The sequence below is a fragment of the Leptodactylus fuscus genome, chromosome 7 (assembly GCF_031893055.1).
Source record: "Leptodactylus fuscus isolate aLepFus1 chromosome 7, aLepFus1.hap2, whole genome shotgun sequence".
NCBI lineage: Eukaryota > Metazoa > Chordata > Amphibia > Anura > Leptodactylidae > Leptodactylus > Leptodactylus fuscus.
The window spans coordinates 156,027,819-156,055,664 of NC_134271.1; the positions used below are offsets into that span (position 1 = coordinate 156,027,819).

General features: G+C 47.0%; 1 protein-coding gene across 1 annotated transcript in view; it reads left to right on the forward strand.

Moving 5' to 3' along the window:
* Positions 1-27,846, forward strand: part of LOC142214655 (NACHT, LRR and PYD domains-containing protein 12-like) — a gene marked incomplete at its 3' end in the record, with an annotated part of 792,298 nt that overhangs the window by 724,339 nt on the left and 40,113 nt on the right. Inside the window, exons 23-24 of the mRNA XM_075283595.1 lie at positions 3,736-3,906; positions 5,465-5,635. Of these exons, the coding sequence (XP_075139696.1) occupies positions 3,736-3,906; positions 5,465-5,635 (342 nt within the window). The remainder of the gene's footprint in view (positions 1-3,735; positions 3,907-5,464; positions 5,636-27,846) is intronic.

Genomic DNA, 27,846 nt, shown 5'->3' on the forward strand with positions numbered 1-27,846 from the left:
TCTGACAGGTGTGTCTCAGGGGTGACTATGAGAGCATCTATGTCTGCTGGGTCTGCGTCTGTGATGACATAATCCACCACGCTGTTGCCCACGTGGGAGTTTAGTGTGAAGCATCCCTGAGAGTCCCCTCTGGTACGCCCGTTCATTATGTACAGTCCCAGACTCCGGCACAGGTTCAGCAGCTGTCTCCCGCTCTTGTTGACAACTATGTCATAGCTATTTCTTCTTCTTTGTGCAGACTCCAGGTGGTGGACCTCACCTACTGGGATGTGCAGGTTTCCATCAGAGGACAGGAAGTCTTTCTCTGTGCCAGTCCTGGCGTTTAGGTCGCCGCAGATCAGCACTCTGCCTTGGGACTGGAACTGGGCAGATTCCCTTTGTAGGACCTCATAGATGTCTGAGTTGTGGTAGGGGGACTCTGATGGGGGGATGTATACTGCACAGAGAAAGATGTCATGTTGGCCATTGAGGATGGAGTTGCTTATTTTTATCCACATGTGGTTGTCTCCGAGTTTAATGGCTTTCACATGTTCTTTAAGCTCCTCCTTGAACCATATTAGTATGCCTCCTGAGTGGCGGCCTAGTTTGATAGTCTTGCTTTTCCGGGCAGCGACAGAGAATTCCTTGTAGCCCATGGGTGTTAGGGATTAATCTTCTGCCCGGGTTCATGTCTCTAGGAGGATTTGGATGTCAATATTTTTTAGTCTGTCTATAAAGTCTGGATCGTTTGGTTTGGATCCAAAGGCTGAGACGTTCAGCCCTTGGATATTCCAGCTACTGATAGTCAGTGGTGTCATCTTTGGTGGGTATACCTTGTAATGAGCTGTCCTGCAGAGGACGGGCTGGGTTCCTGACTGGTGGCTATGTTGTGGATCCCAGTCTGGATCAGTGTGTTGCACAGGGTGCTGAACATGGTTCTTATCTCCTCCATGTCTGTGCTCTGCCTTGTTCTGTATGGCACAGGTGGCTTCCGCCATGGTTTATAGTAGTCCCCATTTCCAGTTTTTTGGGGGACATGTTGTGTTTGAGATATTTTCCAGCCAGGCCACTTCACCATGGGTCTTTGTCTTATATGTTGAGGGGGGTATGGTGTTTGGGTCTTTCTTCTGGCAAGTGACTTCTCCACAGGTTTTTGTCTTGTATGAGGTATGGGCCAGGGGTCTCTGTTGAGCACTATGTCTTTAAGTTCTTTGGCCAGGAGACTGACTCCCTGTTTGTTTAGGTGTTTGTCATCATATAGGTGACGCTTGTCTATGGAGGGGTGTTGTGCCAGGGTGATGCCTAATGTTGATCCGATTTTGGATGCCAGCTCTGTATTGATATCTCTGATGATGTCTTCAGAGATGTCTTTTCATGGGAGCAGAGATGACAGGATGATCGGTGTCTGTATACAGGCAGACGACTCTCCTGTGTTAGTTTGTATATAGGTAGAGGTGTCTGTCTTCTGTCTGTGGGTTTGTGCCAGTCTCTTAATCTTTGGAAAGGCATCTTCAAACTGCTGTAGTTTGACTTCTCTGCCCTTTATTGTAATATTACCAGTATTGTATACGGTTATAGTGAGTATCACGTCATCATCATTTTGTGGGTCTTTTACTCTAATTCGTCTGCCTGTGCTGTTGTTCCCTTTTGTAATTTTCTTATAGCGGGTGGACAGAGCAGTGTGCCAGGCAGATAGATGCTTAGTATAGAATATTAAATTGGTTCTTCTCCTGGTCTCTCCATTAAGAGAGTAATCAGCAAACAAGACCTCTGGATGTTCCCTGAGTGTGGCATGTTTTATGGCTTTCTGTTCATTGAAGCTTAGGCTGTTAGGATATACAATCTCCAGGGTGCCGGACCCCCTGCTGTGCAAGAATGCAGACCCCAGCTCTGTCTTATTAAGGGCTGTAGTATTGCGACATACTTCTAAATTTTGGATATCCATATTGTAGTTTCACAAGATTCCCAGATTCTTAGGGTGTTCTCAATTTTCTTATTTCTGCTGGAGTCTAGAGGGATAATCTACTTGGTTTGAGGAGTTAGCCGGATGGCCCTACCTTTAGATGATCTGCTCTGGTGTGGGATTGTGTGGTCAGATGTGATGCTCTATACCAGGGGTAGGGAACCTTTGGCTCTCCAGCTGCTGTGAAACTACAACTCCTAGCATGCTCCATTCACTTCCATGGGAGTTCCCAGAACACCAGAGCCAGTATGCATGCTGGGAGTTGTAGTTTTGCAACAGCTGGAGAGCTGTACGTTCCCTACCCCTGCTCTATACTGAGCTGTGTATCTAATCCTATCATGTGTGATACTGAATACTGATACATCATTATTATTGTTTATTTATATAGCACCATTAATTCCATGGTGCTTTACATTTGGGGGTTACATACAGTACACAAAATACACAAGCAGATGTGACACTAACAATGACTGACTGGCACAGTGGGGTAGAGGGCCCTGACCACAAGGACTTACAATCTATGAAGGGAGAGGGATAGAGACAGAAGGAGAGGGGGAGACTGTACAGATGGCGGTGCGGTGATAGTGTTATTGGAGGTTGTAGGCCTTCCTGAATAGGGGAGTCTTCAGGGTCTTCTTGAAGCCTGTGATTGTGGGGGTCAGTCTTATGTGTCTTGGTAAGGAGTTTCAGAGTATGGGGGATGCACAGGAGAATTCTTGGAGACGGTTGTGTGAGGAGCGGATGAGAGCAGAGCGGAGTAGGAGGTCATTGGAGGATCTGAGGTTACGTGTGGGCGGGTAGATTAGTTCAGAGATATATGGAGGGGCCAGATTGTGGATGGCTTTGTATGTTAATATTAGTAACGTGAACTCAATTCGCTGGGCTATAAGTAGCCAGTGGAGGGACTGGCAGAGGGGAGCAGCACAGTTTAGGGTGGACTGGAGGGGGCGAGGGTGTTTGCTGGGAGTCCATGGAAAAAGGTGTTGCAGTAGTCTAAGCAGGAGATTATGAGGCCATGGACTTAGCAGTTTTAGGGGTGAGGAAGGAGCGGATTTGGTGGATGTTCTTGAGCTGGAGGCGGCAGGAAGTGTTGAGGGTTTGAACGTGCAACTTGAAGGATAGGTCGGAGTCTAGGGTTATCCCAAAGTATCGGACCTGTGGGACAGGAGTAATTGTGGTTCCATTAACTTTGATACATGGGTCAGGTGGATGGGCCATATGGGGTGGAGCAAAAGTGATGAACTCCGTTTTCTCCATATTGAGTTTGAGAAAGTGGAAGAAGAGGAAGGAGGCTACGGCCGCTAAGCAATCTGGAACTCTGGCCAGCAGGGAGGTAATGTCTGGTCCAGAGATGTAGATTTGGGTGTCATCGGCATAGCAATGGTATTGAAAATCATGAGATTCTATGAGTTGATCCAGGCCAAGGGTGTAGATAGAGAACAGGAGGGGTCCTAGGACAGAGCCTTGGGGAACACCTACGGAGAGAGGGCGAGGTGAGGAGGTGGCGTGTGAGAGGGAGACGCTGAATGTGCGGTCGGTGAGATATGAGGAGATCCAAGAAAGGGCCAGGTCTGAGATACCAAGGGATGAGAGAATTTCTAACAGGAGGGAGTGGTCAACTGTGTCAAAGGCAGAGGAGAGGTCAAGGAGGAGGAAGATGGAGGAGAGGACAAGGAGAAGGAGGAGAGAGTAATGGCGCTTGGCTTTGGCGGTTAAGAGATGATTAGTGACTTTGGTTGGGGCAGTTTCAGTGGAGTGAACATCACTCACATCTCATCTTCTTATTCTAACAGTTTGGATGGTAATCTTCTACCAGACACTTCCTGCAACCAGTTGGCCTATGGAATAAGGAATAACCAGTCCCTGAAGAGACTTGACCTGTCCTATAACAATCTGTCTGGTCCTCACTTCAGTGACTTGATGGCCGCTCTGTCCAGTCCAGCCTGCAGGATACAGGAATTACAGTGAGTATAAGAGATGTGTACAGGAGGAGACATGTGGGGACAAGTTATACAGGGATTATATTCTATTTTATGTTCCTCCGCACCATTTTTATGTCTATGAGATAAACTGCTGACTGCACCTTCATATGTGACGTCTCTACTGAGCTGTGTATCTAATCCTATCCTGTGTGATACTGTATACTGAGCTGTGTATCTAATCCTATCCTGTGTGATACTGTATACTGAGCTGTGTATCTAATCCTATCCTGTGTGATACTGTATACTGAGCTGTGTATCTAATCCTATCCTGTGTGATACTGTATACTGAGCTGTGTATCTAATCCTATCCTGTGTGATACTGTATACTGAGCTGTGTATCTAATCCTATCCTGTGTGATACTGTATACTGAGCTGCGTATCTAATCCTATCCTGTGTGATACTGTATACTGAGCTGCGTATCTAATCCTATCCTGTGTGATACAGTATACTGAGCTGCGTATCTAATCCTATCCTGTGTGATACTGTATACTGAGCTGCGTATCTAATCCTATCCTGTGTGATACTGTATACTGAGCTGCGTATCTAATCCTATCCTGTGTGATACTGTATACTGAGCTGCGTATCTAATCCTATCCTGTGTGATACTGTATACTGAGCTGTGTATCTAATCCTATCCTGTGTGATACTGTATACTGAGCTGTGTATCTAATCCTATCCTGTGTGATACTGTATACTGAGCTGTGTATCTAATCCTATCCTGTGTGATACTGTATACTGAGATGTGTATCTAATCCTATCCTGTGTGATACTGTATACTGAGCTGTATCTAATCCTATCCTGTGTGATACTGTATACTGAGCTGTATCTAATCCTATCCTGTGTGATACTGTATACTGAGCTGTGTATCTAATCCTATCCTGTGTGATACAGTATACTGAGCTGTGTATCTAATCCTATCCTGTGTGATACTGTATAGTGAGCTGTGTATCTAATCCTATCCTGTGTGATACTGTATACTGAGCTGTGTATCTAATCCTATCCTGTGTGATACTGTATACTGAGCTGTGTATCTAATCCTATCCTGTGTGATACTGTATACTGAGCTGTGTATCTAATCCTATCCTGTGTGATACTGTATACTGAGCTGTGTATCTAATCCTATCCTGTGTGATACTGTATACTGAGCTGTGTATCTAATCCTATCCTGTGTGATACTGTATACTGAGCTGTGTATCTAATCCTATCCTGTGTGATACTGTATACTGAGCTGTGTATCTAATCCTATCCTGTGTGATACTGTATACTGAGATGTGTATCTAATCCTATCCTGTGTGATACTGTATACTGAGCTGTATCTAATCCTATCCTGTGTGATACTGTATACTGAGCTGTATCTAATCCTATCCTGTGTGATACTGTATACTGAGCTGTGTATCTAATCCTATCCTGTGTGATACAGTATACTGAGCTGTGTATCTAATCCTATCCTGTGTGATACTGTATAGTGAGCTGTGTATCTAATCCTATCATATGTGAGACAGTCTGCTGATACATCACTCACATCTCCTATTATTATAGTTTGTCTAGTAATAATCTACCAGACACTTCCTGCACCCAGTTGGCTTCTGGAATAAGGAATAACCAGTCCATGAAGATACTTGACCTGTCTGGTAACCGTCTGTCCGGTCCTCACTTCAGTGACTTGATGGCCGCTCTGTCCAGTCCAGACTGCAGGATACAGGAATTACAGTGAGTATAGGATATGTGACATCTCTGCTGAGCTGTGTATCTAATTCCATCATGTGTGATACAGATTGCATCTTCATATATGTCTCTACTAATGTCTGACTTGTCACTCCTCTCTGTGTCACCATGAGGACATAGTAGATGAGGTTCGATGAAGACAACAGTCCAACAAGTTCAACCTAACCCTACAGTCCCCTAAAGTGTTGATCCAGAGGAAGGCAAAAAAAACCATGAGGATTATGCCAATTTTTCCATTTCGGGGAAAAAAAAATTCCTTCCCGAATCCAATCTGGCAGTCAGTATAAATCAATCAGTATAAATCAACATGTCCTTAACAAAATCTAGACTCCATAACGCATAATATCTTTCTGTGCGAGAAAGACATCCAGGCCCTCTCTGAACTTACGCAATGAATCCACCATCACCCATTTCTTGGTGCTGTGACTTCCATAACCTCGCTGTTCTTACTGTAATCAATCCCCTTCTATGTTGCTGGTGAAACTTTCTCTCCTCCAGAGAGGATGTCCCCTTGTCACTAGTCTAGGAGTAGAGGATAACTCCATGTCACTGGTCTAGGTGTAGAGGACATCCTCTTTTCACTGGTGTAGGTGTAGATGATGTCCTCTTGTCAATGTCACTGGTCTAGGTGTAGAGGACACCCCTTGTCACTGGTGTATATGGTGTCCCTTTTTCCCTGGCTTAGGTGTAGAGGATGTCCCTTTCTTACTGTCACTGGTCCAGGTATAGAGGATATCACCTTGTCATTGGTCTAGGTGTAGAGGATGTCCCCATGTCACTGTCATCGGTCTAGGTGTAGAGGACGTCCCCTTGTCACTGTCACCAGACTAGGTGTAGAGGACATCCTCTTGTCACTGTCTCCGGTCTAGGTGTAGAGGATGTCCCCTTGTCACTGTCACCAGACTAGGTGTAGAGGACATCCTCTTGTCACTGTCTCCGGTCTAGGTGTAGAGGATGTCCCCTTGTCACTGTCACCGGTCTAGGTGTAGAGGACGTCCCCTTGTCACTGTCACCGGTCTAGGTGTAGAGGACGTCCCCTTGTCACTGTCACCGGTCTAGGTGTAGAGGACGTCCCCTTGTCACTGTCACCGATCTAGGTGTAGAGGACGTCCCCTTGTCACTGTCACCAGACTAGGCGTAGTGGACGTCCTCTTGTCACTGTCAGTAGCCTAGGAGTAAAAAGATCCTTAGAAAGTTTGTATTGTTCCTTGATGTATTTGTACATTGTTATTAGATCTCCTCATACACCTCTTTTTTCTAAACTTAATAGCACCAAGTTTGTTAATCTATCATTATACTCCAATCCACCCATTCCCCTAATCATTTTGGTCGCCATTTTCTGCCCTTTTTCTAATTTAGTTATGTCCTTGTATATTGGGGCCCAAAATTGTGCACAATAGTTTGTGTGGCTGTACCAGTGATTTGTATAGAGGTGTAACTATGTTCTTGTCGTGAGAATCTAGACCTCTTTTGATGCATAATTTTATTTGCCTTGGCAGCAGCTGCCTGGCACTGGTCACTAAAGGTAAAGCTTGCTGTCCACCAAAAATCTGAAGTCATTCGGCAGTCTTACCCAATAATTGACTATTAAGTACACTACTGTTCAAAAGTTTGAGGTCACCCAGACAATTTTGTGTTTTCCATGAAAACTCACACTTTTATTTATCAAATGAGCTACAAAATGAATAGAAGATCTCGTCCAGACACTGACAAGGTTAGAAATAAGAATTTTCTCCTTCACACTTTTCTCCATTTGCAGCAATTCTGGCCTTGCAGACCTTTGGCATTCTAGCAGTTAATTTACTGAGGTCATCTGGAGAAATTTCACCCTATGTCTACAGAAGCCCCGACCACAAGTTGGAGGGGGCTTTGGGTCATTGTCCTGTTGTAGGATGAAATTGGCTCCAATCAAGCGCCCCCCACAGGGTATGACATGGCATTGCAAAATGGAGTGATAGCCTTCCTTATTCACAATCCCTTTTACCTTGTACAAATCTCCCACTTTACCAGACCATCACATTCCCTCCACCATGCTGGACAGATAGCGTCAGGCTTCTTCCAGCATCTTCTCAGTTGTTCTGCGTCTCACAAATGTTCTTCTGTGTGATCCAAACACCTCTAACTTCGATTGATCTGTCCATAACACATTTTTCCAATCTTCCTCTATCCAATGTCTGTGCTCTTTTAACCAAATTAATCTTTGCCTTTTATTAGCCAGTCTCAGATCTGGCTTTTTCTTTGCCCCTCTGCCCTGAAAGTCAGCATCCCGAAGTCGCCTCTTCACTGTAGACGTTGACACATGCGTTTTGTGGGTACTATTTAATGAAGCTGCCAGTTGAGGACCTATGAGGCGTCAATTTCTCAAACTAGAGTCTCTAATGGCGCAGTGTCTCAGTGATTAGCACTACAACCTTGCAGCACTGGAGTCCTGGGTTCACATCCTGCTAAGACAACATCTGCAAGGAGTTTGTATGTTCTCCCTGTGTTTGTGTGGATTTACTCACATATTCCAAAGACATGCTGATAGGGAAAGAATGTACATTGTGAGCCCTATATGGGGCTAGCAATCTACATAAAAAAAAACCAAAAAAATAAACTAGAGTAATGTATTTGTCTTGTTGCCTCGCACTTCTCTTCCTACTCTGGTTAGGGCCTGTTTGTCCTCTGAAGGGAGTAGTGCACACCGTTGTAGGAAATCTTCAGTTTCTTGGTAATTTCTCGCATGGAATAGCCTTCATTTCTAACAAGAAGAATAGACTGTCGAGATTCACATGAAAGTTCTCTTTTTATGGCCATTTTCACAACTAGCTCAAAGGAAGGTCAGTTTTATGGCTTCTCTAAGCAGCAGAATGTTCTCCGCTGTGCTAACAGACTTGCACAAGGGTTGTCCAGGGTTTTCTAAACCAATTAGCATTACAGGGTCGTCAGACATCAGACTGTGGGTGTGGCTACGGTGGCTCTAGTAAGACACACAAGGAAGGGTATGGTGGTTGCAATTTGCACAACAGCCACCAGATGGGGCTAAGACAGATAATACGAGATGCCTTGCTGGAGACATAACACAACTTATCCCCCATTTTTTTTAAATCCCAATTTGTACTGCATTCCATACAATATCACAAGATGCTAATATAATCCTTTCAAGGAGATTGTCTAGGAATGATAGAAATGGCCGCACAGCAGGGAATAATATCATATAATATGGTAATAACATGGCTTATACTCACCTGGTAGATCCTCTGCTGCTACAGCGCCGCTCTGGTGGTCGTGTCCTGTATATTACCTGTCCTGCAGTGCTGACTATGTACATGTATCCCCTATAGCCCATCACCGGCCCCTGGTAACATTGTACAGATTCATCCTTAGCAGATCTAGTCACTGATACTGATCTAGTCATTAATACTGCGCTGTTTTATGTTCTAGTCTGGAGTACACTGGATTGTCTGAAGAGGAGAAGGAAGAAATAAGAAACCTGGAAAGACACAAACCAGATATGGAGATATATTGCTAAATAAAGCAGAAGCCGGGTGTGTATGTGCGGAGCAGATAACAGGACATTATGGTGAATACTTCTTCACAGCTCCAGTATTAGGAGCGTCTCCTGGTGCATTATGGGTAATATCACTCCTCTACACATTACACACAGTGTAAGCTCCGCCCACATGTCACATTGTATTATAGTAAGCTCTTCCCCCTGATGTGACACATGATGGGTATACCGGTGATGTGACTGGGGTCATGGTTTGGTGATGGATATCCTGACATCATGGGCACAGACCTAGGAGCCAGCGCTGTCTATAGGGGATAAAACCTCCATATTACACAACCCCTGGACTGTATAACTGTATGATACACTCAGATCCTGTATATTACATAGAGGAGGACACTGATGTCCCTACAGCAGACGGCCATGTCTTCACAGACTACAGTATGACCGCCCCTAGATCCTCCATCCCCATCTGTGTAATAAGCTCCATGTGTTTTATCCTGTAACCTCCTCCCATAGACCAAGACACAAAGTGTGTGACAACTAGGAGATCATCTGTGTGATGTCACCAGCCCCAAGACAGACTTGTTGTGTGATCCGTCTGACACGGACTTGTCTTGTATGAGGTCTTCTTCTATCCCATGTTATTACATATCAGCCATAAGAGGTTACATGTAGTATAATAGCGCCATGTGTGTGGATGAAATAAACCGCTATTCCCATTGTCATTGTGTCCTGTAACGTGTTGTGTTGTATCATCCTATCACACTAATGTACAGGTAAGTAGTCACACACTATGGACACCACAGTCCAGAAGACTTTCCCATAGAGAACCAGCAGATGTAACACTGGAGACCAAACCAGAGGAAGAAGAGAGGTGAGAGGGATCCAACCCTTCATCCTTGAAACCAAATAACTAAGAACAGTCATAATTTCTCACCAGATGATCATAGGGTCAGGCCAGTGGTATGATGGGGTTCGTAGTGAAGTCCCCATTGTGTAGACACCAAGGATGACACCCCAATCCTCTTTGGGATGAGTTCAGTGTCTGGACCTTTCCCCTGTTCTTAACACTAGCGAGTTTGGACTTTCAGCATTTGGGTCTGCCTGGCACACCTGAGGAATTTACCGATGCAACTGTGGCATGTCCTCCTAGGCAAGTATTATCAGAAAACCATATCTCCTTTGAAGTCTGATCCAGAGACAACCAGTTTGGGTGACGTGTATTCAGAGCTCTTTCGGCATCCCACTCCATGATGTCCCCAGGCTGGGATAATGAGGTGAGCATAGGCATGCTAATGGTGCTGGGCATGACACAACAACTGGCTGTGATTGCAGAGCTCCTGTCACATGCCAAGGGTAACCATTAAGACTTATGATTGAGCCACATTATGTTACAGAGGAGTCAGAGAGCGTTGGACGCTGCTAGAAAACCCTCCAGTAGGAAAATTATGCAGCCCCATGTCATATGGACAGACTAAATATGGTCTCAATTCTTTGAGTCTTATAGGGGTGACTCCTTCACTTTGTTGAAATCCTCAGCTTTTATAGAAGCGACTAACACCCTCCATTTACTAGGAGGGGAAACCACATACTGTAACCAATAGCAAGTGGGTGTATAAGATGGAGACCAGTCCCTTGGACACCTATAAGTGTATATGGGGAAAGAGGATAAGGAGCATTGGTAAGCTCAGTACATGACATTCAGTACATGATATCACTGGAAGAATCTGTATAATGCATCAGTCACTATCCCATAAGTGGATACAAGGTGTGACACTATATACATACGGTAGCCATGTCCGTATACTACCTGCAGTTAGAGCGGCAGACCCGCACAAAGTAGATGAAGGGAGTCCCTTTTATTTCTTCTAAGAGTGATCAACTGCTCAAGGATATATGTAACCCCCTCACAGGAGTTACTAATGGTTATTTGGCCATAGAAGTGCCTTACATGTTATGATAGTTTGTATATGTTGCCATGTTTATTCTGTATTCATTTGTGTAATATTGTTAAGCTATTGTTCTCTGGTATCACTTGTCCTAGTGAGCTGTGGTCTCCATAGCAACACACGCTATAGTGAGTGTATCTGTAGCTGGAACAGGAAATAGTCATAGCAGGGGGAGGAAGTAGTATTCTGTAAGAGCCAGGGAAGGAGAAGCAAGGAGAAGTGTGGCAGCAGCCATCTTGTGTGTCAGACACTGGGTGCTGTGAGGATTGCCACAGCAGTAGCAGGACAGAGAAGCTGTGTGACAGCGCCTCCATCACCATCAGTAAGAGGACAGGATTATATCAGGCTAAGCAGAGCTATAACCCTGGCAGCCTGCACCTACCTCTACAAGGTAACTGAACCCCTGCAGGAGACCAGAAGCTGGATCTGCAGCCATCTTAGACTCTCTGCTAATACATGGGGAGGTGTCATCCAGCTACAAGCCCCTGTGCCACAGCTCACTGCTACAGGACAAGTGACCAGCAGATGCCGTTACAATAAAGCAGTGAGGACTTCTACTGATCCTGGCCTGGACATTGCCTTCCTTGCAGCTAAGCCCTGGGCACAAGCTCCTAGTTGGAGTAGAGCACTGGCACCCACTCACCATCTCAGCCCAGGGACCAGCGGGTGTCTCAATACTCCAACTGGCGTCACATCTAACTGACTCTGCCTATTTCCCTGTGCACCTCTCCTGGGAGTTCTGGTACCTATAAGGTCACCGTGACAGTCCAGCCTCCTGCACGGTTCTCCCGGGGTGGTCGCAGTTGGCGTCACGAACAGGATTGCTGTGCCATTGAAAAGGAAGGGAGGCACTTGAGCTGCTGGCAGGAAAAAGGATCTGTAACTGCGACACTGTGCAGTATCGCCATCTTGGCCCTGCATCGCACGCTATACCTGAATCTACAGCACAGGCAAAAGCAGGTGAGCCACGTACTGCCAGTATGTTTAGGAACAAAGAAAAAAGGGATTTTGTCAGTTTTAAACACCAAGGGTTCAGTAGTGAGGATGAGGAAGAGGGGTGTAGTGTTTCAGCCCCCACAGCTGCAGTAATGCCAATCACAATGCCTTATTACCCAGGCGTGCCATGGCTGCCACTCTATGTAGGCGAGCCAAATACCCTAAAGGACTTTAAAGAAAAGATGCAAGCAACTTTCAAAGTTTATCCCCTCACTGCTGAGCAGAAGGTTGCTATGTTAATGGGTCAGATGGGAGGAGCAGCCCTCCGTGAAGTCAAGTCCTGGGATGTTAAGGAGAAACAAACTGTTAAGCAAATATTTGATAAACTGCGCGCCATATTTGAAACTAAGACTCTGTCAGAACTAAAAGCTCGGTTCTTTAGCCGCAAGCAGAACGCAGGTGAAAGTCTTAGAGACTATGCTCTGAGCTTGGATGAAGCTCTCCGCCAGGTTGCGCAACTAGATCCCCATGAGCTTCACAATTATGATTGCATGCTGAAGGAGCAATTCATTGAGGGTGCTACACCTGATGCAGTTAAAATGCAACTACGTATGCTTAACTCTCAAGACCCTGACCGACCCTTCAACCTATTTAAAGAGGCAGCCATCCAAATCCTTAAAGTGGACACAATGCCAGAGGAGCAGCATAATGTACCCTCAGCTTCTACATCACCTCCGCCCTGTGTAATCCAACAACCCATTGCTCAGTGCGCACAGATCCAACCTTCTGACTCCAACATTGAACTCCAAGGACAAATCGCTGAACTTTCAAAGAATCTAATTAAGCTTTGCAAAAAAGTGGATGACCTTCAGCTGACACCACCGAGGTCTCCCTCATCCCGGCACTGGCAGCGACCTTCGCCACGTCAGTATTCACGCAGACCGTTATTCCGACCCGGTCGCAGGGTCACGGACCAGTTTGATTCATCCGGAAGGCCCATCTGTTGAAGTTGTCATTTACCAGGACATCTTGAACGAGAATGCCAGCCTTTAAACTAGGCCGTCCTGGGGCAGAGGACCTACCCCCAGGGGACAACCACCACCATGGTCCACTATCACCTGAATGGGGCCGACGTTTCATTGGAGACCGCCCTATCCTTTCCATCAATATAAACAACATCCCACTGACTGCTCTCTTGGATACGGGATCACAGATGACTACCATGCCCCTTGCCCAGTTTGAAAAATATTGGTCTCGAGATCAGCTACAACCATGCAGTCCTCATGAGCAGGTGACTCTAATTGCCAGCAATGGACAAGAACTTAAACAGGTAGGATACTTCCTAGCCACCCTTAAGATTGGCAAAACCGAACTGAAGGATCAAGGGATTGTCATTGTGGACGTTGCCAAAGACAGAGACACTCCCTCCATCATTATTGGGACCAATGTACTAGTTAATTGTTTTGATGAAGCCATTGCTGCCTTGTCTGACACTATTCAAATAGCCGCTCCAAAAGAGAGACACATCTACCATAAGGCCATTAAGGTTTTGGTACAACAACAACAGGTCCAACTTTCCCAAGGTGAGATCGGAAAAGCTAGGGTGACTGACGCTAGACCCATCATCTTACCACCTGGTCATGTGATGATGGTCTGGTGCCGGGCCAGGTTTGGTGTCAAAGGCAGGTATTATTCCGTGCTCATCGAGTCAATGCCTACGGATCGTACAGTTATTGCTGCCTGTAGTTTGGCTAAGGTGACCCATGGACGAGTCCCTGTACAATTGTTGAATTTTGGGGATTCTGAAGTTACACTACCTCGGTATACAGTGGTTGCCAAATTATCCAGAGTTCAGGATGCCGATTGCCTCCAGAGAGTCCATTGTGAAGCTCAGACCACCAATTCACAACCCACATGTAACCCCACTGGGGAGCAAAAAGAATGGTGGCAAGAGATTCACCTTGGAACCCCTGAGACTCCTTCATCTCAGCTGGAAGGGGTATTGCGGGTAGTTCACGAATTCGAACACATTTTCAGCAAGTCCCCTATGGACTTTGGGCATGTCACTGCAGTAGAACACACAATTCAAACTGGTGATCATCCTCCCATCAAGGAAAGACATAGGCCCATTCCCCCAGCACAATACCAACAAGTAAAAGGCTTACTCCAAAACATGAAGGATTCTGGTGTCATAAGGGACAGCCGAAGCCCTTGGGCTGCTCCCTTAGTACTTGTCAAAAAGAAGGACGGTACCATTCGCCTTTGCGTGGATTACCGCAAATTGAATGATATCACCCACAAGGATGCATATCCGCTGCCCCGGATAGAGGAGTCCCTTGCAGCCCTTCAGTCTGCAGCCTACTTCTCTGTCCTAGACCTTAACAGTGGATACTGGCAGGTCCCTATGTCCCCAGCTGATGCTGAAAAAACTGCCTTCACAACACCAATGGGTCTGTTTGAATTTGACCGGATGCCATTTGGGTTGTGCAATGCGCCTGCCACATTCCAACGGCTCCTGCAGTTCTGTTTAGGTAATCTAAACTTTGAGTCTGTCCTGTTATATCTGGATGATATAATTGTTTACTCCAGGACATATGCAGAGCATTTGGATCACCTTGCGAGAGTGTTTGAGTCTTGAGTCGCTATGGTCTGAAACTCAAGCCTTCCAAATGCCATCTCCTAAAATCTGAAATCCAATACCTGGGACACATTGTGAGCGCTGATGGGGTGTCGCCAGCGCCGCATTTGCCAGTCGTTCGCTTCGGGCGACTGAACGTAATGACTCTAACTATAGCTCCTTCAAGTTGGAGTTTCTGGCCTTGGTTTGGGCGGTTACCGAAAAATTCCATCATTATCTCACCGCCACTCCTTTTGTTGCATACACAGATAATAATCCTCTGACCCATCTTAGCACTGCCAAATTGGGAGCAATTGAGCAGCGTTGGGCTTCACGTCTTACCAATTATCAGTTTACCTTAAACTTCCGTGCAGGGAGGGAGAATGTTAATGCTGACATTTTATCTCGGTTACCCCAAGAGTCAACTAATGACCTAGATGACCCTGACATATGGGAAGAAATTGAACTCCCTGACTTCTATGACAAAGTCACTCAACGTGTTAATCAAAATGTCCGGACCAAATATTGTAACCTTCAGACTGTGCAAGTTGAGTCCCTCCATCATATGGATTGGGAACAAGTCCAAAAACAAGATCCAACATTGCAAAGATTAAAAGACCTTTTAAAAGATTCTAATTCAATAGGTCCAGATAACAATGCAAGCCCTGAACTTCAAAATCTTTGGCGAGAGCGCGGTCGTTTAACCTATCTGCAGGGAAAACTGGTCCGCCGTTATGTAAATCCTCGTACCCATGTGCGAGTGTTTCAGATTGTGATACCAAGACAAGACGCTCCTTTGATCTTGGATGCGTATCATAATCAGTCAGGACATTTCAATGCCCAAAAGACAGAACGAAGCATTAAGGATCGTTTCTACTGGGTGGGAATGCGCCCTCAAATTGAACAGTGGTGCCGGGATTGTGCACAATGTGCTTTGTGGAGAGGATCTAACCAACGGGCCCCTCTACAGGGCATTGTCACAGTCAGACCACTAGAGTTGGTAGCACTTGACCACGTCAAGTTGACTCCAAGTCGGTCAGGTTACACTTATGCACTAACAATGATTGATCATTTTTCAAAATTCATGGTTGTAGTCCCAGTAAAAGATCTCACTGGTAAAACAGCAGCTCGGGAATTCCAAAGACATTTTGGGCTACCCTACGGTTATCCTGAAAAGATCCTTACTGATCAAGGTCCTGCATTTGAGTCAGAGCTTTTTCAAGAGTTCTGCAACCTCTATGGGTGTCAAAAGATCCGCACTACAGCCTACCATCCCCAGGGTAATGGGCTTTGTGAAAAAGCCAATCAAATCATTATCAACATGCTGAGAACAGTTGCCCGTGAAAAACGATCTGAGTGGCCAGAGCTATTGCCAGAGATCACTGAGATCTATAATAACACCAGACAGGATTCCACAGGGTACACTCCTGCATACCTCCTTAGAGGACAGTTAGGACAACTCCCCGCTGATCACCAAATGGGAGTGATTACAGAGGTTAGGTCCCCACCTTTACCAAATGACACTTGGGTAGCGGAAAGACTAAGGGTTAATAGAGAACTTCAGGAACTTGTGTGTAAATCTCTGGACCTGACTAGACACAAACAGGCTCTCCAGTATGACAAAGGAGCAAATGCTCAACCCTTGCAACCTGGAGATAAGGTCCTAAAAAGGCGACATGTTAGGCATCATAAGTTAGAGGATCGTTGGGAAGAAAACGCCTATGTTGTCCAAGAGGCACCACATGATAACTCTAAAGTGTGTAAAATTGTTCCAGAGGATGGAGAAGGTCCATCCCAGTTAGTGTCTCGAGATGATCTCAAAGTCTGTCCCTCCTCTTATACAAGTCCTAGAGTGACCCGTCGGTTACCGGCTACTCCACACGCTCTGTCACAACCAAGACGGACATTACCCTGTATACCCATTCCTGGCCAACATGGTAAAGAATTAGGACTTGCTCTGGCTTCCCCTAACTTATACTTCTTTGTGAGACCTACGGTTACACCGTTGCAAAGAGAGATTCCTTCTGTGTTAAGGGAAACAAGTGACTCCATTTCCTTAGAGGACTTTGTATCAGAGACTCCGGATACTCAGGTACTCCCTGTTGAGAGAGAGGAGGCCTCAGAGCCTGAAACAATTTCTCAAAGGAGATCCCAAAGGGTAAACAAGGGTAAACCCTCAGTTCGCTACAGCCCTTAAAGGAGCATTCCAAGATCAGCCATAGTAGACTGTGCATTTCAGCTGATCATCTGCCTTGGAGACTTTTGTTTATCTTCAGTTCAACAAGTAAGCCATATACCTGGTGCCATAGTGGCGACACCATGCTTGGAATGCCCAAAGTTCTACCTCTATGTTTATTATTTGTTCCTAACCCATTTAACGTTTATTCCATTTACTTTGTACTATGGGATATTTAAGCCATTGATTGTTTTCTGTGTTATTGGTAGCCCGAGGACGTGCTACATTCAAGAAGGGAGGGATGTAACCCCCTCACAGGAGTTACTAATGGTTATTTGGCCATATAAGTGCCTTATATGTTTTGATAGTTTGTATGTGTTGCCATGTTCATTCTGTGTTCATTTGTGTAATGTTGTTAAGCTATTGTTCTCTGGTATCACTTGTCCTAGTGAGCTGTCGTCTCCATAGCAACACATTATAGTGGGCGGATCTATAGCTGGAACAGGAAATAGTCATAGCAGGGGGAGGAAGTAGTATTCTGTAAGAGCCAGGGAAGGAGAAGGAAGGAGAAGTGTGGCAGTGGCCATCTTGTGTTTCAGACACTGTGCTGTGATGAAGGGCCACAGAAGCAGCAGGGCAGAGAAGCTGTGACAGCGCCCCCTATCACTATCAGTAAGAGGACAGGATTATATCAGGCTAAGCAGAGCTATAACCCTGGCAGCCTGCACCTACCTCTGTTATGTCAGTCCAGGTAGCTGCAACGGGGCTAAGGGATAGCAGTAGGGAATCTCGCCCTGCACTACTCCCACTAGCTATCCCGGTCCCTGCCTCACGGGTGTGGGTCGGCTGTACTCAGGCTAAGCCTGACCCCGACAGCTCCTCTCTCACTGACACCGTAGGCCTAGAGGGAAGGGGGAGAAGGAATGCCCTATAAGATCTCTAGGGACTGGAGACTAAAGGGGGTCACCCCTAACGAACAAGTGAAGCTGCTACTGACAGGGACTGACAAGGGTGTGCGCTGACTAACAACACAAGCAGCACACAGGAAACATGTAGGAAAGAATTCCCCAAACCAATATGGGAAGGAACCATACACTAGGAAACAAACACAGGGAAACTGAGTAGAAATCAAAGGATAAGGCAATTCACTCACACAGTCAATTATACACAGAGGGAGGATTGGTGAACACAGAAGGGAAAACACACACACCAACTTGTTCACCCAAAACCTCCCAAAAACCAACCACGGAACTTCCTCTATCCAAGATAACCACCTACTCCTCCTGCTAAGGCCTAGCTCTGTAAAAGCGACACTCAGCACAGAACCATGGGAGGCATGGGTTTAAATACAGAGTAGAGACCACTCCTCCCAGGTGCAAATGGGAGGACAGACTAATTAACCAGGAAATCAAGCTGCCTACCAACAGTGCGTGCGAGCAAGTCAGAAGGTGTGCACCAATACCCACGACACAAAATACTCCTAACAGGATCCTCCCCTCAAGGAGAAGACTCCGGATTCTCTAGGAGCATCCTTCTTCGGGAACTCCTTGTGGAATTTCTCCACGAGTCTGGGGGCTGACATATCCGACTCCAGAACCCAAGAATTATCTTCAGGACCGTATCCCTTCCATGCCACCAGATACCGTAGCTTCCCCCGAACATATTTGCTATCCAGAACGCGGGATATCTCATACTCCCCGGACTCAGAAACTGGTGGAACTTTAACTGGAGACGTTCCCTTCTTGGCCTTCTTTAACAAGGAGACATGGAACACCCGGTTTATCTTCCACCTTTTAGGTAGTTGCAGCTGCGCCGCCACTTCATTTACCATCTTGATAATCTTAAAAGGACCCACAAACCTGGGACTCAGCTTCTTGCTAGGAACCTTCAACCTGATATTCTTGGTGGACAACCAAACCATCTCACCAGGGAAGAACTGCAACTCTCCTCTCTTCCTATCCGCCTGGACCTTAGCCTGGTGCGACGCCCGCACCAGATTCTCTCGGATACGGGACCATACCCCTTGCAGCTTTTTAGAAAATAGCTCCTCCTCCGGAACTGGGGACGAAATGGAAGAAAATACTCCGAAAACAGGATGTCTACCACCGGAGCAAAAAAAAGGTGTGGTACCTGTGGCGTTGGAATCATGGTTGTTTAAGGAAAATTCTGCCAGGGGAAGAAAGTCAGCCCAATTATTCTGATTCTCTCGAACAAAACACCTCAAAAACTGTTCCACATCCTGATTCTTCCTCTCTGTTTGCCCGTTAGACTCCGGGTGAAACCCGGAGGAAAACGACAGTGTAACTCCCAACCTGCTGCAAAAAGCCCGCCAGAATTTAGCCACAAATTGCGGACCCCTGTCCGAAACGATCTCCTCGGGAAGACCATGCAACCTTACAATTTCTTTAATAAATGCCCCTGATAGTGTCTTGGCACATGGCAGCCTGGAAAACGGGATCAAATGGCACATTTTCGTGAAGCGGTCAACGACTACCCAAATGACCGTGAAACCCTTAGACACTGGAAGGCCCGTGATGAAATCCATAGACAGATGAGTCCAAGGTGCCTTAGGAGGTTCTAACGGATGTAGAAGACCGTGGGGACGGGTATGCGACGCCTTGGCTCTTGCACAGACCGAACAATTTTGAACAAACTGCAAGACATCCTTACTCCACCCTGGCCACCAAAAATTCCTAGACACCAATCTCATGGTCTCGGAAACCCCCGGGTGACCAGCAAGAACCGACTCGTGACACTCCCTCAGGAGACTTTGTCGGAGAGTAGTTGGGACAAACAGCTTGTTTCTAGGTATCTTGGAAGGTGCAGCGTGTTGCGCTTCGATCAAGGCTTTCTCCAATTTCGTGCCCAATACTGCTACCACCACTCCATCCCCAAGAATAGTGGCAGGCGCCTCTCGTTCCTCATCGGTCGACATATACCGGGATAAAGCATCAGCCTTAACATTCTTTGAACCCGGCACATAAGTCACGGTAAAATGGAACCGCGCAAAAAATAGAGCCCATCTGGCCTGCCGTGCATTTAATCTCTTCGCCGACCCAAGATAAACCAAATTCTTGTGATCGGTAAATACCTGGACTGGCCTTCTGGCCCCCTCCAGGAAATGACGCCAATGTTCGAACGCTAGTTTTATTGCCAGTAGTTCCCTATCTCCGATGTCATAATTCCGTTCAGAGGCAGAGAATTTCTTAGAAAAGAAGGCACAGGGATGCGTACCCTCCTCGAACTCCTGAGAAAGTACTGCTCCCACCCCCACCGAGGAGGCATCCACCTCCACTCGGAAGGCCAACCTCTCATCCGGCTGTCTCAAAATGGGAGCGGAGGAGAATCGCTTCTTCAATTCTTCAAACGCGGCTAGCGCCTCTGGCGACCACTTAGCACAGTCAGCCCCCTTCTTAGTCAAGTCCGAGATGGGTTTCACAACCTCAGAAAATCCCTTAATAAACTGGCGATAATAGTTGGCGAATCCCAAGAACCGTTGGACCGCCTTTAGGTTCTCAGGTCGCGGCCACTCCAAGACTGCCCTGACCTTCTCAGGATCCATCTCGAACCCCTTGTCCGATAGGATATAGCCAAGGAAACATAATTTATTGACCGCGAACACACATTTCTCCAGCTTAGCACTTAATTGGTTAACCCTCAGGAGATTTAAAACCTCTCTCACTCTCTCCCAATGAGTCTCCAAATCCGGGGTGTAAATGAGTATATCGTCCAGATAGACCACAACCCCCCTCCCTATGACGGCACTTAGTACATCATTAATAAAATTCTGAAAAAACGCGGGCGCATTGGTTAGACCGAAAGGCATCACCAGATTCTCAAAGTGTCCTAGGGGTGTGTTAAACGCTGTTTTCCACTCATCCCCCTTCTTGATTCTCAGCAAGTTATACGCCCCACGTAAATCTATTTTACTAAACCAGCGGGCTCCCGTAATCTGGCTGAAAAGATCCGAGATCAACGGGATGGGATAGGGATTCCGCACCGTGATTTTATTAATCTCCCTAAAATCCAAACAAGGGCGCAACCCTCCATCCTTCTTCTTTACAAAGAAAAACCCCACTGCTACTGGGGACTTAGATGGGCGAATATGCCCCACCTCTAGACTCCCCTCAATATACTCTTTGAGCGCCTCCCTCTCCGGAATAGTGAGATTGTACAACCTTGTCTTGGGTAACACTGCATTAGGTATAAATTTAATCGAGCAATCATAGGTGCGATGTGGTGGTAATGTCTTGGCTGCCCTTTCCTCAAAGACCTCCCTGAACTCACATATTTCTTGAGGCAGATTGTCTATAGACAAAGACATAACGGATATGGGCAGACATCGACCATTACACCCCTGCCCCCAAGAAACTACTGTCTCGGTCTCCCAGTTGATAATAGGGTTATGTTGCTTCAGCCAGGGCCACCCCAAAACTACTTGTGCTGGTAACTTAGATAACAAGAACAAGTCAATCTCTTCCCTGTGGCCACCCACAATAAACTCCAGACCCTCCACCTGTTTGGAGATGACAGATTGCTGTAGAGGGGTCTTATCAATAGCCCACACCGGTATCTGAGACTTCAAGACCAAAGGACACACCCTTAGTTGCTCGCAAAACTCTGAGTCAATAAGGTTGACTGCCGAACCACAATCAACCAAAATCCGGCACTTCTGCCCATTTACCCATCCATCAAGGGTCAACCCGGCAGTCTGAGTACAGGAAATATGCACACCTCCCTCCTTAGTAGGTTTTCTCCCTTTACTCTCAATAGACCTGGGGTTAATACCCTCCTTGGCGAACCATTCTCTGGAGGGGCATACCCTTGCTACATGTCCCATCCCTCCACACACAAAACAGCGTACTGTGCGGGACCCTTCACTATTGGGTCTAGCACTTCGCACAGTGGCCCCAATCTGCATGGGTTGGTCCCCCGGGTCCTCTCCAAAAACAGAGAATTGAGGAGGGCTAACCCCCCCAGGACTCTTGTCTCCACGCTCCCGGAGGCGCCGTCCAACTCTAATTGCCAGCTGCATGGCCTCATCTAGATCTCCCGGAACAGGGTGAGAAACTAGATGGTCTTTAACCTGGTCCGAGAGCCCTGTCTCAAACTGACTAAGTAGAGCGGGGTCATTCCAGTGTACTTCTGCTGCCCACCTACGAAACTCTGTGCAATATTTCTCTATAGCGTGATCCCCTTGCACCACACGTCGTAGGTTATACTCAGCCGTGCGTACCCTGTCTGGGTCGTCATACAGTAACCCCATCGTGGAGAAAAACGCCTCTACAGTTAGTAAGCAAGCTGAGTCGGCTGGTAACGAATGTGCCCAGATGAGGGGATCATCTCTCAATAAAGTAATAATAATCCCAACTCTCTGTACCTCAGAACCGGAGGAAAACGGCCGTAGCCGGAAATACAAAAGACAATCCTTTTGAAATCGGAAAAAATCTGACCTCTTACCTCGGAAGGGTTCAGGTAAGCTGACTTTTGGCTCCAGAGGCTGACCCACAGGGGCGCTACTCACCTGCCTCTGTATGCCCTCCACCTGAGAGGCTGTGTGTTGAGCCAACTGCTGTACTTGAGATATGCCAGAAGCTTGGATGGCATCCATTCGTAGCTTGATCCCCTCCATCTCAGTGGAAATCTGCTGCACCGCCTGGTACAACTGTTTCAGGTCCGTCATAATGCAAACGAACCTTTTTTTTTTTTTTTTTTTTTTTTTAACCGGCTGAGTGTACTGTTATGTCAGTCCAGGTAGCTGCAACGGGGCTAAGGGATAGCAGTAGGGAATCTCGCCCTGCACTACTCCCACTAGCTATCCCGGTCCCTGCCTCACGGGTGTGGGTCGGCTGTACTCAGGCTAAGCCTGACCCCGACAGCTCCTCTCTCACTGACACCGTAGGCCTAGAGGGAAGGGGGAGAAGGAATGCCCTATAAGATCTCTAGGGACTGGAGACTAAAGGGGGTCACCCCTAACGAACAAGTGAAGCTGCTACTGACAGGGACTGACAAGGGTGTGCGCTGACTAACAACACAAGCAGCACACAGGAAACATGTAGGAAAGAATTCCCCAAACCAATATGGGAAGGAACCATACACTAGGAAACAAACACAGGGAAACTGAGTAGAAATCAAAGGATAAGGCAATTCACTCACACAGTCAATTATACACAGAGGGAGGATTGGTGAACACAGAAGGGAAAACACACACACCAACTTGTTCACCCAAAACCTCCCAAAAACCAACCACGGAACTTCCTCTATCCAAGATAACCACCTACTCCTCCTGCTAAGGCCTAGCTCTGTAAAAGCGACACTCAGCACAGAACCATGGGAGGCATGGGTTTAAATACAGAGTAGAGACCACTCCTCCCAGGTGCAAATGGGAGGACAGACTAATTAACCAGGAAATCAAGCTGCCTACCAACAGTGCGTGCGAGCAAGTCAGAAGGTGTGCACCAATACCCACGACACAAAATACTCCTAACAACCTCTACAAGGTAACTGAACTCCTGCAGTAGACCAGAAGCTGGATCTGCAGACATCTTAGACTCTCTGCTAATACATGGGAAGGTGTCAGCCAGCTACAAGCCCCTGTGCCACAGCTCACTGCTACAGGACAAGTGACCAGCAGATGCCTGTTACAATAAAGCAGTGAGCACTTCTACTGATCCTGGCCTGGACATTGCCTTCCTTGCAGCTAAGCCCTGGGCACAAGCTCCTTGTTGGAGGGGAGCACTGGCACCCACATCACCATCTCAGCCCAGGGACCAGCGGGTGTCTCAATACTCCAACTGGCGTCACAACTAACTGTCTCTGCCTATTTCCCTGTGCACCTCTCCTTTTTGGAAGGTCTCACCACATCACACACACACATAATGACAGTTAAAAGGGTGGGGGATGTTGGATTTCCCATTGCCTATGCCATCTGTGGTTGTCATGTGCAACGTGATTTAACCCCTTCCCGCCGATGGCATTTTTTGCTTTTGGTTTTTCGTTTTTGACTCCCCTCCTTCTAAACCCCATAACTTTTTTATTTCTCTGCTCCCAGAGCCATATGAGGTCTTAATTTTTGCGGGACAAATTTTTCTTCCTGATGCCGCCATTATTTATTCTATATAATGTACTGGAAAGCAGGAAAAAAATTCAGAATGGGGTGGATTTGAAGAAAAAATGCATTTCTGCGACTTTCTTACGGGCTTTGGTTTTACGGCGTTCACTGTGCAGCCAAAATGACATGTCCCCTGTATTCTGTGTTTCGGTACGGTTCCAGGGATACCAAATTTATATGGTTTTATTTACATTTTGACCCCTAAAAAAAATTCCAAAACTGTGTTAAAAATTTTTTTTTCTAAAAGTCGCCATATTCCGACGGCCGTAACTTTTTTATACGTAAGTGTACGGGGATGCATAGGGCGTCTTTTTTTGCGGGGCCGGGTGTACTTTTTAGTTCTACCATTTTCGGGAAATGTTATTGCTTTGATCACTTTTTATTCAAATTTTTATCAGAATCAAAACAGTGAAAAAATGGCGGTTTTGCACTTTCGACTATTTTTCCCGCTACGGCATTTACCTAACAGAAAAAATATTTTTATAGATTTGTAGAGCGGGCGATTTTGGACGCGGGGATACCTAACATGTATATGTTTCACAGTTTTTAACTACTTTTATATGTGTTCTAGGGAAAGGGGGGTGATTTGAACATTTAATTCTTTTTATATATTTTTATATTTTTTTTAACTTTTTTTTTGCATTTATTAGACCCCCTAGGGGCGTTGAACCCCAGGGGGTCTGATCACTAATGCATTGCATTACAATGCTAATGCATAGACCAGCCTGCAAAAGAGAGGATTTGCAGACAACCTGGGAGCCTGTACAAGGCTCCCGGCTGTCATGGCAATGGGACGTCAGCCCTGGAGCATACTCCAGGAGCCGGTGATCCTGGCCAAAATGGCGGCGCCCATGCCTTTGACCGCGGCGCCGGAGGGGTTAATGCCCCCGATCGGTCCAGGGACCGATCGGAGGCATTAGAGCCGGTTGTCTACTGCTTAAAGCAGTAGACACCCGGCGGCTATGGCGGCCGCCCGGCTCCCGGGCAGTCGCCATAGTTACAGACCCGACATGTGCCGTACTATTACGGCGCATGTCGGGAAGGGGTTAAAGGGGTGCATGCTAATTTTTCTTTAGCTTTAAATTTGTGTCTCTGTCCATACAATTGGGGAGGAAAGAAGGTTTCCAGGTATATTTCCACTTTCATAGAGGTTATATTGAGTGTGGAAAGTTTCTATTTGATAGGCTGTGATAGTGGGGTAATCTTTTTTTTTTTTTTTTTTTTTTTTTTAATGTAGATTGTCAACCCCACATAGAGCTCACAATGTAAATTTTTCCTATCAGTATGTCTTTGAAATATGTGATGGGAATCCATACAAACACGGGGAGAACAAACTCCTTGCAGATGGTTTTATGCCCTTGGCGGGATTTGAACACCAGGACTCCAGCGCTGCAAGGCTGCAGTGCTAACTAGAGATGAGCGAACACTAAAATGTTCGAGGTTCGAAATTCGATTCGAACAGCCGCTCAATGTTCGTGTGTTCGAACGGGTTTCGAACCCCATTATAGTCTATGGGGAACAGATACTCGTTAAGGGGGAAACCCAAATCCGTGTCTGGAGGGTCACAAAGTCCACTATGACACCCCAGGAAATGATGCCAACACCTCTGGAATGACACTGGGACAGCAGGGGAAGCATGTCTGGGGGCATCTAACACACCAAAGACCCTCTATTACCCCAACATCACAGCCTAACAACTACACACTTTCCACATTCAAAAAAACCTCTATCAAAGTGGGAAAATACCTGGAAACCTTCTTTACTCCCCAAATGGATGGACACAAACCCCAATTTAAGCTCAACAAACAGTAACAACCACCCCTTTAAATCACGTTCCCCATGACAACCACAAATGGAATAGGCAATGGGAATTCCAAAAGCCCTCACCCTTAACTGTCATTTTGAGTGTGTGTGTGTGTGTGTGTGTGTGATGTGGTAAGACCTTCCAAAATTCACTTTTTTAGCCCTTAACATGAGCCCTTCCAAACAAAGTTACAGGACCTTAAGCTGAGCTACCAGCAGAGATTGAGGCCCTTGGCATGAGTAGAGCCTTGCACCAGCAGTGTTTTTGGCACTTAGGGTGAGTTGAGCCTTGTACCAGCGTGTGTCCCTTAACATCAGGCGGGCCCTAAGTTCTGCACTTTGCACAAAAGTTCCACATTAACTAGGCTGAATGGTACAAACCTTAGTAGGCCCGAGAACCAGGAACAGGTCTTGCAATGGCTGTCGGATAACGCTTAAAGCACATTGTCCACCAGCCAGTCAGCCTCTACCTCCTCTTACCCAACAGTCTTGTCCTCCTTCCACCCAAAATTCCCAATCTTCCCAGAACAATAACCCCAACTGTCCCTGCTCCCCAGAGCTGTTCTCCCTTCCTTTGACTGTACCGCAACCTGCCCCTCCATTTCGCGATTCCACGGACCTAGCAGACGAGTATCTGTGTCCAGATGCTCAAACACTAGAGTCTCCTCCATTCCATCTCCAGTCGATTTGGTGGCGGATGACCAGCAACCCACCCTCATCGACGACGATGAGACGCAGTTGCTGTCAGGGCAGCCAGTTGACATGCGCATTGTGCAGGAGGAGGAGGCGAGACAGGAGTTGGAAGAGGAGGTGGTGGACGACGAGGACACCGACCCCACCTGGACAAGGCAGATGTCAAGCTGGGAAAGTAGTGTGGATGTTGAGGCAGGTGCAGCACCAAAAAGGGTAGCTAGAGGCAGAGACATGTCCAGAGGCAGAGGTCAGCTGCTTTGCCAAAGCCAGGCCAGACCCGGAATGTCCGAAGATGTTCCCTTTTGTACCCAGCCCAGAAAAACTCCCCCATCGAGGGCACGTTTCTTGAAGGTGTAGAGTTTTTCAAGGAATGCGCCGAGGACAGATATAGTGTCGTCTACACAATTTGCCTCTCGAAATCGAGTAGGGGCCCTGAGAAGAGCAACCTGTCCACCACTTCAATGCACCGTCATTTGGAATCCAAGCACTGGAATCAGTGGCAGGCAGCAACGGCAGGACAAACGTCGCCCGCCGTTCATGCCACTGCCTCTGCTCACAGTGCTGGCGATGCACTCCAGAGGACGAGCCAGGACATCACTTCATCTGCCTCCGCCACTTTGTTGACTTCTCCCTCATCCTCCCCTGTTTCTGTCTTATCTCCTTCTCCTGCACCATCAAAGGCACCATCAGGCGCTTCTTTACAACAACCCACCATCTCTCAGACATTGGAGCGCCGGCAGAAATACACCGCTAACCACCCACCCACGCAAGCCTAGAACGCCAACATCGCTAAACTGCTGGCCCAGGAGAGGTTGGCGTTCCGGCTTGTTGAAACTCCCGCCTTCCCGGACCTGATGGCAACTGTGGCACCTCACTATGCCGTCCCTAGCCGTCTCAACTTCTCCCGGTGTGGCGTCCCCGCCTTGCACCAGCACGTGTCACTCAACATCAGGTGGGCCCTTAGTTTCGCGCTTTGCTGCAAGGTCCACTTGACCACCGACACTTGGACAAGCGCCTGTGGTCAGGGATGCTGCAGTGCTTATCTTTAATGACAGGCAGGGTGAATGTGGTGGAGTCTGTTCCCCGGGTGCAAACTGGGGTGGCCTATCTCCTCTCCCAGGCCAAAATTCATGGCAGGAGTAGACTGAAACCCTACGACGCTGCAACCTCCACCACAGCTACTAGCGGCAAACGCTAAAACACTGGTGTGGGGAGACGTCAGCAGGCGGTGCTGAAGCTCATCAGCTTGGGGGACAGACAGCACAGTGCCTCCGAGGTCAGGGATGCCATCCTGGCTGAGATGGCATTTTTTTTTCCCTGCTACACCTGGGGCCTGGCATTTTTACGCCTGTGATAATGGCTGGAACCTGGTAGCGGCTCTGGAGCTTGCCAGCCTCCAACACGTTCCATGTTTGGCCCAC